A 10,858-nucleotide genomic window follows, 5' to 3' on the forward strand; every position below is an offset into this window, starting at 1 on the left:
GTTCAGGCATCGGCGGATGCTTCCTTTGGCCGCAAGGTTCTTAGTGCGGCTGTTCCATAGGGTCCCTTGTTGGGGACTCCTGGCTGTTGGGATAGTTTTTTGTATCCCCTGGTTTTTTTGTCTTTTCCTGGGTTGTTGCTCCTGTTGAGCACTTATTTTTGCTGTTGCCCAGCTGGTTTCCTTCCTTTGGTAAGGTTCCTTTCTTTGATGTGGAGACTGCGTTGCCTTTTTCGGCGCGGATGCGTTTCCCACCCCTCATGTTTGCACTGCTTTGGGACGTCCCCATATGTGACGAATATGAAGAGGCGGCGACTGTCGGAGGACGTAAGAGAAAACGGAATTTTTGTAAAATCTTACCTGTAAAATTCCTTTCTCTGAGTCCTCCGACAGTCGCCGCCCCCGCCCCTCTTTTGGGGTTTGAATGTATACTCTACTGCTATTCCACTAAAACTGAGATATGGTTGCAGGAAGTAGGAGGGTATTGACTGAGGGGACCACCCCTTGAGGGTGGGATATGTTAAAGCTTTATTGTTAACATATTCTGTTGCCTAGCTACTCCTTCGGAGCAAAGTCTAATACCCCATATGTGACGAATATGAAGAGGCGGCGACTGTCGGAGGACTCAGAGAAAGGAATTTTACAGGTAAGATTTTACAAAAATTCCGTTTTTTTAACTGTTTGTAATTCCCTGTACTTTGACTATGACCCCTGTTCCAGCTAAAGAAAAACAGCCCAAAAGCATGATCCTGCCACCACCACGCTTCACTGTGGGTATGGTGTTTTCTTTTTATGTTTTTGCGCCAAACCTATCTTTTGGCATTATGGCCAAAAAGTTCAACCTTCATTTCTTCAGACCATAACACATTTCTCTCTTGTTCATTGGCGGACATAGCTCTTGATTCTTCTTAACCATTGGGTTATTCTGCTCCCTACAGGAGTCGGACCCCTAGGCAGGAAAAATCTTGACTACGCCTATGGGCAGTTCCACACTCCGCTATAGGCACTCAGTTTTTTTTTTGCTTAGTCAGGAGTAAGAACCTAGTTCCTTGCTGGAATCTCTGGTCCTGGCAAATTTTTTCTTATCTTTATTTTGTTCCTGTGAGACCTTCTCTGATCTCCCCTTTGTGGGAGGTCGCCTGTTTGGTGCTTCCTTGGATGACATCATTAAGGGTCTCACATGAGGGGGGGGGGGGGTGGGTGAAGAGAGCATTCTCAGTTTGTGGCGTTTACCTTTGGTCTCGCCTCTGTGCCTCGGGTCTTCACAAAGTGTTGGCCCCAGTGCTAGCATTGTTGCGTCAGCGGGGGATCGTGGTACTGAGGTACCTGGACGATCTTCTGTGAGCGGAGTCTGCGATCTCATAGTTCGTTGGATTCGAAACATTCAGAAGTCTGCTCTTGTTCTGTCCACAAAACTGGACTATCTGGGTGGATTCGGCCTCAGCCAGAGTGTTGCTTCTTCTGGAAAAACTCCAGAAATTGCAGGAGGCAATTCAGCTTCTCTTGTCCAGCAGACGGTCATCCCTCCGGGCTTGCATGCGCGTGCTGCACCTGATGGTGTCTACCTTCGAGGCGATTCCGTTTGCACAGTTCCACACGATCTATGCAAAAAGAGATTCTGGTGAAATGGGACAAGAATCTACAGTCTCTAGAGGAGGCTTCATTGTCTGGCACTTCAACAGAGAAATCCTCCTCCCCCTGTACTGGGCGGTTGTCCAACACGAATACTAGCCTGTCTGGGTGGGGAGGCACCCTCGGTACAGCTTGTGCTCAGGGGTTCTGGACTCAGGATGAGTCTAGACTGCTGATCAATGCACTGGAACTCCGAGCGATCAAACTTTGTCTAGATCATTGGACAATTGGTCTTCAGGTGTGTCCCGTATGAATTTTATTGGATTGGACAATGCCGTGGCCTATATCAATCGCCTTGGCACAAGAAGTGTCCTGGCGGATCGGGAAGTAGCCGGCATTCTAAGGTGGGCAGAATGATAGTTCCAGCCCTCTCTGCTGTACACATTCCATGGAAGGTACTGAGGTTTGTGGCATGGTCTGTGGGGATCCTCTGGCAGACGCTGCAGACGTATTAGTGGCTCCTTGGCGTCTGTATTGTCTGATTTATGCCTTTCCCCCTTTCAAACTTCTGCCAAGACTCCTGTGCAGGATCAAGGCAGCAAGGGATTCTGGTCTTTCTGGTGGCTCCAGACTAGCCTCGCCAGTCTTGGTACGCCTATCTGGTACAGCTGGTCGCCGATGCTCCTTGGAGACTTCCTCTCAGGGAAGATCTGCTGTCTGTGACCAATCTTCCATCTTGCTTTACAGTCGCTGGTTTTAACGGCTTGGCTGTTGAAAGCCAGGTGCTGGTAAAGGTAAGAAAATCTATCTCTGGGAAGATCTACCATCGTCTTTGGAAGACGTACATTGCATAGTGAGTGTCTTTTGGGGTTCGCCCTCGCTCCTTTTCGGTGGCTCGGATCTTGGCTTTCCTCCAACGGGGGTTGAGCAGCGCCTGGCCTTGAGTACCATCAAGGACCAGGTTTAATCCTTGACGGTTTTCTGTCAACGTCCATTGGCCACACTTTCTTTGGTACGTACCTTTTTATCCAGGGAGCTCGACGTGGTTCCTCCATTGTTGTCTCCATTACCGCCGTGGGTCCTCAAATTGGTGTTGTCGGTTATCCAGGAATCTCCCTCCGAAAATATTGGGAGGTTCTCCTGCTTGCGTTGTCCTAGAAGATGGCTTTTTTGGTGGCTATTACTTCTGCATGCAGGTTGTTGGACCTGACGGCGTTGTCTTGTCGTTTACCTTGCCTGTTTACAGAGCTAAGGTGGTTCTTCGTTCTTGTCCATTGTTCCTTCGAAAGGTCGTCTCTGATTTTTTTATTCAAATGAAGACATTGTGTTGCCTTCCCTATGTCCCAGGCCTAAACATCCTAAGGAAATTGCTCTGCATTCTCTGGATGTGGTTCGGGCAATCAGGGTGTACCTGGCAGCTACGGAGTCTTTTAGGAAGTCACTCACTATTTGTACTCACGGTTGGACCTCAAAGGGTTGGACATTTCTGCTGCGACCTTTTCCAGATGGATCAGACAGACAGTAATTCAGGCCTATTCAATTCGGCGTCAGGTTCCTCCTCTCCCTGTTGAGGCACACTCTACTTGGGTGCTTAGTGCCTCCTGGGCTTTCCGTCATGAGGCTTCAGTGACGCAGGCTTGCAAGGCGGCCATCTGGTTGCTTGTGCACACTTTTACAAAAGTTTTATAAAGTGGATGTGTTGGCATCTGCAGATTCTTGTTTTGGCAGCAAGTTTTTTACAGGCTGCTGTTTAGAGGACCAGGTCCTGTTTGAGGGTGTATTGTTTTTCTCAGGTGAGCTCCAGTTGTTATGGTTGAGCTCCATGTTACCTGGTTGGCTATGGTTAGCCTTGAATTTTTTTCTGCTGTTTTCCCACCCCTCATGTTTAACACTGCTTTGGGACATCCCAATGGTTAAGAAGAATCAGGAGCTGTGTCCGTCAATGAACGAAAGAGAAAATGGGATTTTTGACTTACCGAAAAATCAATTTCTCTCATGTTTTATTGACGGACACAGCACCCACCCCTCTGTGGAGTTGGCTTTCTTCTGACACTGCTTGTAACAAAATTGAGTGCCTATAGCTGAGTGTGGGTATAAACCCCCTGGGGGGCCCATAGGTGTAGTCAAGCTTTTTCCTGCCTAGTGTCCTACTCCTGTAGGGGACAGTATAACCCAATGGTTGAGTCAGGAGCTGTCTCCATTAATGAACATCAGAGAAAAGGATTTTACGGTAAGACAAAAATCCAATTTTTTCCCCACATGCTTTTGATAGACTTCAGATGTGTTTTTGCAAAATTTAGCTGGGCTTGGATGTTTTTCTTAAGAAAAAGCTTCCGTCTTGCCGCTCTACCCCTTAGCCTAGACATATTAAGAATATAGGAGATTGTTGTCACATGTACCACACAAACAGTACTTGCCAGATATTCCTGCAGCTCCTTTGTTTAATGTTGCTGTAGCTCTATCGTCTTTTCTTTAAGACTGGAGGGACATCCAGTTCTTGGGAATGTCACTAATGTACCATATTTTCTCCGCTTGATGAGGACTGTCTTTACTGTGTTCCATGGTAAATCGAATGCCTTTGAAATTCTTCTGTACCCTTTTCCTGACTGATACCTTTTAACAATGAGATACCTCTGAGGCTTTGGAAGCTCTCTGCAGACCATGGCATTTGCTGTAGGATGCGACTAAGAAAATGTCAGTCAGAAAAGATTTACTAGAACAGCTGAACTTTTATTTGGGATTAATCGGAGGCACTTTAAATTATGGCAGGTGTGTACTAACTCCTATTTAACATGAGATTTAATGTGATTGCTTAATTCTGATTTTGTTTTTCAAGCTAGCTGAATAGTTTTATATAGGTCACATTAAAGGTAGAAAAAGTTCTGAAATTGTAGATCTTATTTTTTTACAACACAGAAACCTGAAATTTTAACAGGGGTATGCAGATTTTTTATATCCACTTTACAATGGGTTGAGGTTTAAAGTGGTTGTAAACCCTCACATATACCCAGTGAAGTGCTGCCATCTCTTCTTTGCATCTGTTCAAAGTGCTGAACTTTTAAAGCTTGTCTGAGAGTTCACAAAAAAAGGACAGAGCTGATTGGAGGTAAGAGACACACCCCTCGACACAGCTCTCAGGAACAGAGCTGTGGCTGTCAATCAGCTGGAGGTCCCTCCCATGTCACCATTTTTTCTCGGTGTCAAGAAAACCTGTCAGAAATTACTCATACTGTTAGAGGAAAAAAGTAGCAGACACGTAGTGCACACCATAGAGGGGTATGCTTTGTTCATCTCTCATGTCTGCAGTTTACAACCATTTTAAGTTTTTGTCAAGGATTGTTTGGAAAATGTATATACCCTTATTCCTGGGGACGCTGTACTATATTTAGTGGCAATGCCCCGAAGTCCAGAGACTATAGAAATGGCTAAGTACCCTTGAAAGCAGAGAGGAGGGACTGAAGGTATAAATCTAGTTCTGGGGATGTATACCATCCAAACAATCGTTTGCAGGCGTTTTTCTGGTCTAAGATGTCGGTAAAGCATTTGGCTGCGGTTAACCAGATTTTGCGACAGGCCGTCCTTCAACCAGTGAGAGAGCGGACATCTCTGCTCCTACAGAAGAGAATTTGAGCAAGACGTATTTCTTAATAGCAAACATATTAAGAATGGAGGTTTAGATTCTAAGTGCTGTATTTTAGTTCTGCCACTCCACCTCCAGCAATTCTGTATTTAGATAGTATGTACTTTAGATATAGTTTCCAAAATACAGTCTCAACTTCAGGTGCTCTGTAATCTGTGCATGCATGCAGAACCATCATGACACTCTAAAAGTCATATGAGGTGCAACGTTCTGTGAGGAGACTACATCTAGAGCACATTTACAGTACTAAGTATTCTAGAATTTTTAGAGAGCAGGGCAGAAAGAATGGGATTGAGCCCCAGGTGCACTTATCCTTTATAGTTATACTAGCAGCTTGACATTGTATTACTATCACATGTGCAGTCAGTGTGTGTTATACTTATCCACCTCCAGGGTACTTAAGCAAGAATTGGAAGACCACAATATGCAAACTGTGAAAATGCAGTCGAAGATGTTTACGTATAACTTCCCAATGTGCCTGCCCATCTGGAAAATGTAATGTACAAATATTTTTGCATTTTATGTAATATACAGGTAATACATTTTATGATTTGTGACCAGGATACCAGTTTGGGGGGGTCTAAAATACTTTTTTTTATTTTTTTATTTCTTATAAAATTGGCCCTTGTGTGTCAACTTAATCATTTATTTTATTTCCTGATTTTGAAACGGTCTATGTATAACCATTTAAGCTGGTTACTTTGTACTATTTAGTTATTTCCTTTGAGTTACATGTCTATCTTCTGGTAGAAATTTTTATAATATCTAATATAATGTAACTGTAATCTTTCTTTTATTTGCTACCCTTAGAGCCATTGCAGCAGAAACTTTACTAAAGGGACAGAAGGAGGTATGTTTAACTGTATTTTGCTTTAGAACTGCACTAACATTATTGATATTAATGGGGTTTTATTATGACTTTGTATTATGTATTCCACAAGTAGTACTTGTATATTCATTCCAAAAACAGAATGAAAGCTAGCCAAATGTTGCAGCTTCCAGAATATTGCTTGTATGAGCTTAAATACTTGGCCTCCCTCATTTAGTTTGTGTTCCATTTGGGCTGGGATTGAACTGTAGAAGAGTAGAGGATACAGATGAAAAGAAATGGGACTTGCCCTACTGTATTCCACAGTCCAATGAGTATTCTGTGCTAGTGTTAAGATTACTGTTCTCTTTGGGGTTCAGTGAACTGAACATGTAGCACTTGCTGAGGTCCTTCGACCCGACAGCAAAAAGAGCACATCTACCTTGCTCACTGACGTGGAACAAGCAGGTGAATATCAGGTGTAATGTCTCGCTATCTAGTAATGTATTAAAGGAAAAAATATATAATGGTGTATACAAAATACTTATTTTGCGATCTGGTAAGTTCTGCCTGAATGCTCTATGGCTGTGCAACAATGTCACCGCCTCGGGCATCTTGAGTTGAGATCGCATGACTGAAGTGCCTGCATTTGGTCACATTACTTGCAATAGCAGTGGAAGAATAAGAGGAAAGATAAATATTTGTCACTTGCTTGAGGCTTTTTACTTTTAACCACATGAGCTCCAGAAGGTTTTACCCCCTTCCTGATCATACCACTTTTAGCTATTTAGCACTGCGCAAATTTAACTGGTAATTGTGCGGTCAAGAAATGCTGTACCCAAATTAAACTGATATTATTTTCACACAAAGCTTTCTTTTGGTGGTATTTGATCACCACTGGGTTTTTATTTTTTGTTATATAAGCGAAAAAAAGACCAAAGATTTTGGGGGGGAAAAAATATTTTTTACTTTTTGCTACAAAACTGAATTCATTTTGGCAAAAGGAATTTCAATTTTTTTTTTTTATTGCATATGTTGCATGTCTTTTGATAAAAAAAAAACTAATAAGTGTATATTGATTGGTTTGCGTTAAAGTTATAGCATCTACAAACTATGGTATGTGTGTATATATACAGGAATTTTAATTACATTTTTTTAATACTTGTAATAGCGGTGAACAGTGACTTATAATGGGACTACGATAGTGCAGCAGGCAAACTGAGGGGAGGGTGGGGGGGGGGGGGGTGTCGGAGGTGGCTTGAACTTACTAATTGCAAATGGCCTTAAAAGTGACGCTTATAGTGATTAGTGCTAATATAGACGCTGTACTAATGACACTGGCTGATCTAGGTCAATCAAGGGGTTAAATGTGTGCTTAACAATGTGTAATGTGTGTAAAGTGTTCTGCTTTTTACTACAGATCTTTGTTTCTTATCCCTGCTTTCCAGAGATAAGAAACCAAGAGATCGTTCCTTCTTTACAGAGCCCAGTTTTGATTGTCAGCATAGGGCTCTGGGATGTGATTGGACACAGCTGATCTGGGGACTTGCTGGCAGACTCCTGCTGTATACAATCACAGTAGGGGAGTTGGATATCATGTGCTCTAAACCCGGAAGCAGGAAGCGACGTACAGCTACGTAGCTTTGCCTATGTGGGTCGCCTGTCTGTAGTACATTGCCGGCTGTCCGCAAGTGGTTACACTTATAACTCATGGTGTGGTCATGGTGTGGTTATAGTAAGTCTAAATTATGTTTACAGCATAAATCTAATGTTAGGGACATACGTTGCCTATTTTAAGAATCTGGTGATTTCCTTCCAAAGAGAATAGGTCTGGTAATGCCCAAATATGTAGTGTGGATGACTGTAAACCTAAAATGTGTATTTTTTTATTTTTAGTGACCCATATATATTTTTCTCTTCCCTTTTCTCAAATGCACCTTGTTCTGCAGGTCCATCGTTTGTATCAAAGAGCACTTCAGAAGTTGCCTCTGTGTGCTGAACTCTGGAAAGATGTAATGTTTTCATCTGTTTCTATTTGTTGGGGTTATGCATATTTTATTCGTGTTTACCATGTCTGTAGTTGTATGCAGTACATCAACCTTATCGCTTGTGCTTCCCCCATCTTTTACAGCAACTCTTGTTTGAAGCATCAGGAGGAGGTAAAACTGATAACCTGAGAAAACTAGTTTCCAAGTGCCGAGAGGTTGGAGTCAGCCTAGATGAGCTCTTAAATTTAAAAACAGAAAGCAAGAATCACTGAACACTGGTTGGTTGCATTTATGCCAAAGTCCTATACTAAATTGCCAAAACGGTCCTGAAAAGTCTGTTTCAGATTAGCATATGAAATTTAGATCTACTCTGAATCAACAATGCTTTCTGTAACTGGGAAATCAAAATTTATTGCCCATCTTTAACTGAAGATTTGAATCCCAAACTCAGGCCTACTTCTAGGCCCAGCAAGATTCTCCTTTAACATCATGTCCGTAAGTATAGTTAAAGCGACTGCTGTTTTATTGTTTCTGTCTGTTTTTGTGTTTATTCTCCTCTTACCCTTGATTTATTTTTCAATCCCCATTTGTTGTGCTGTTTTCTAACTTGCTTGACTCTCTCACTGATGCCTGTGAGATCTTGTGTTTAGCTATGGAGACTGCTGTTTACAATCCACTTAGGAACACTCAGTCTCTCTTCAGTCTTCTTAATCTTTACTTAATTTCTTCTCATTTTAAAGATATCTCTGGGGAACCGACTAATTTATATAGCTAAGGCAAAAAAGCAGCAGGTCTTCAACAGAAGCAAGGCCATCAGTCTGCTAAGTGCACTTGAGGGAAACCCCCTTTTTTCTATTTCTGTTTTTCGGGTTTTTTTTTTTGTTTTTTTTTTATATGTCCCCCTTTACTGAGCTTTGGACTCTAAAATGGAGACTGTTAAACTTGAAGACAAAAGATACTATTGCAAAATGCCAGAGCATCAGAGCCGAAGAGTGGTCAAATGATATGTGCAATTTTTCTTTGTTAAGTTTAATTTATAATAAAGTTTAACAGTATATAATGGAAGACATATGTTTTGTATTCTGGTACTACCTTGTGTAGTATGAAAACTGTTTATAAATATATTTTAAATATAATTAAATTTTTAAAAAATAAAATTTGTCTGACTTTTTTTTTCTTCCTTACATTAGGGCTTTACTTGTGTTTTAATCCTGGTACCAAATGAAAAGGGATTTGGGAAAAAAAATAAACTTGTGCTGCTACATACAAATTAAAGCGGACCTTCCATGAAAATTGAAAGGTCTGTTAGGCCCCCTGCCACGCAATCAAAATTGGCTACAAAAAAAAAAAAAAAAAAAAAGTATCTGTTTTGACTTATGGGAGGCACAGACCTCTTCCTCATGCCTTACCATTGTCTCCTGGAATAGCTGGGCACATGAATTTCTAAAAGAATGTGCCACCAGCCCAATGCAGTGCCTGTAGGGTTTAGGGACATTTCTTCTCAGATGCTGGGATCAAAGGGAGTATTTTTGAGACCAAGTTGTTGCTTTTTTTTTTCTCCAGACTTTTCCAAGACCCAGGTAGGTCTAAATAAAATGGGGGTGCTGTGTGGTGTGCCTTGAAATGAAAAATATTCTCTTTCATTCATTGACGGACACAGCTCTTGATCTTCTTAACCATTGGGTTATACTGCCCCCTACAGGAGTAGGACACTGGGCTGAAAAGTCTGGCTAGGCCTATGGGCAGTCCCGGGGGGAGAGGGGTGTACTGGGGGTGTACTCACCCCCCCATCCCCGCCTCCCCTCTCTGCTATAGGCACTCAGTTTTTTTTTTTTTTTTCTCTGCTTAGTCCGGAGTAAGGACCTAGTTCCTTGCTGGGATCTTTGGTCCTGCCAATTTTTTCCTTTTTAGATTTTTTTTTTTCTATTTTTTCCCTGCGAGATCTACAATCAACTGTCGGACTGGGTGACAGGCTGGATAATCTAGACCCAGTGTTCACTTCAGTCTGGCCAGCGAGCCTATGCAGACCTCAGCTCCGCTCTAGGGCAGCCGCGACATAGAGCCTTCGGACGGGGGCTGACCTGCGAGTTAAACGTCTTGCGAGGTCGCATACGACCGGGTTTTGGCCTGCAGCGCAGCGTTTCTCCTGGCCGACAGCCCCCTTATTTTGATGGAGAGGAGGTTCTGTCTAGCGGTGCCCGCCTGGTTCCAGGTATGATAAGTAGTTGTCCCCCCTCTCCCCCTGGAAGGTCTTGGAGTGGACGAGGCTCCTCCATTGGAAGGTCGGACCCCAAGGTTCTCTTCTCATTGCGCACCCCCCTCGTCTGTGTCTGGTGGTCCCTACGGGCCATATAGCCCCCCCCCCCTTCCCAGTCCCGGCTGCTGAAAAACATCCCCACAGCATGATGCTGGTGTTCTTTGGGTGATGCAATGTGTTGGGTTTGTGCCAGACCTAGTGTTTTCTTTAATGGCCGAAAAGTTCAATTTTAATCTCCTCAGACCAGAGCACCTTCCTCCATACAGTTTGGAAGTCTCCCACATGCTTTTTCGCAAACTCAAAACGTGCCATTTTGTGTTTTGCTGAAAGTAATGGCTTTCTTCTGGCCACTCGGCCATAAAGCCCAACTCTATGAAGTGTACGGCTTATTGTCGTCCTATGTACAGATACTCCAGTCTCTGCTGGGGAACTCTGCAGCTCCTCCAGTGTTACCTTAGGTCTCTGTGCTGCCTCTCTGATTAATGCTCTCCTTGCCTGGTCAGTGAGTTTTGGTGGGCGGACGTCTCTTGGCAGGTTTGCTGTTGTGCCATGTTCTTTCCATTTGGTTATGATAGATTTGATGGTGCTCCTGGGGA

At 43.0% G+C, this 10,858-nt stretch overlaps 1 protein-coding gene across 2 annotated transcripts in view; it reads left to right on the plus strand.

Moving 5' to 3' along the window:
• Positions 1–9,070, plus strand: part of ZFC3H1 (zinc finger C3H1-type containing) — a 198,484-nt gene extending 189,414 nt beyond the window's left edge. The window contains exons 32-35 of one of the 2 annotated variants that reach the window (XM_082253107.1): positions 5,603–5,704; positions 6,020–6,059; positions 7,967–8,029; positions 8,149–9,070. In XM_082253107.1, coding sequence (XP_082109233.1) covers positions 5,603–5,704; positions 6,020–6,059; positions 7,967–8,029; positions 8,149–8,277 — 334 coding nt within the window. In that variant the 3' untranslated portion in view covers positions 8,278–9,070. Of the gene's footprint in view, positions 1–5,602; positions 5,705–6,019; positions 6,060–7,966 lie in introns of both variants that reach the window. The other variant, XM_082253106.1, reaches the window with a different exon arrangement.
• Positions 9,071–10,858: the final 1,788 nt, after the last annotated feature.

The sequence above is a fragment of the Pelophylax lessonae genome, assembly GCF_965119305.1.
Source record: "Pelophylax lessonae genome assembly, chromosome: 4".
NCBI lineage: Eukaryota > Metazoa > Chordata > Amphibia > Anura > Ranidae > Pelophylax > Pelophylax lessonae.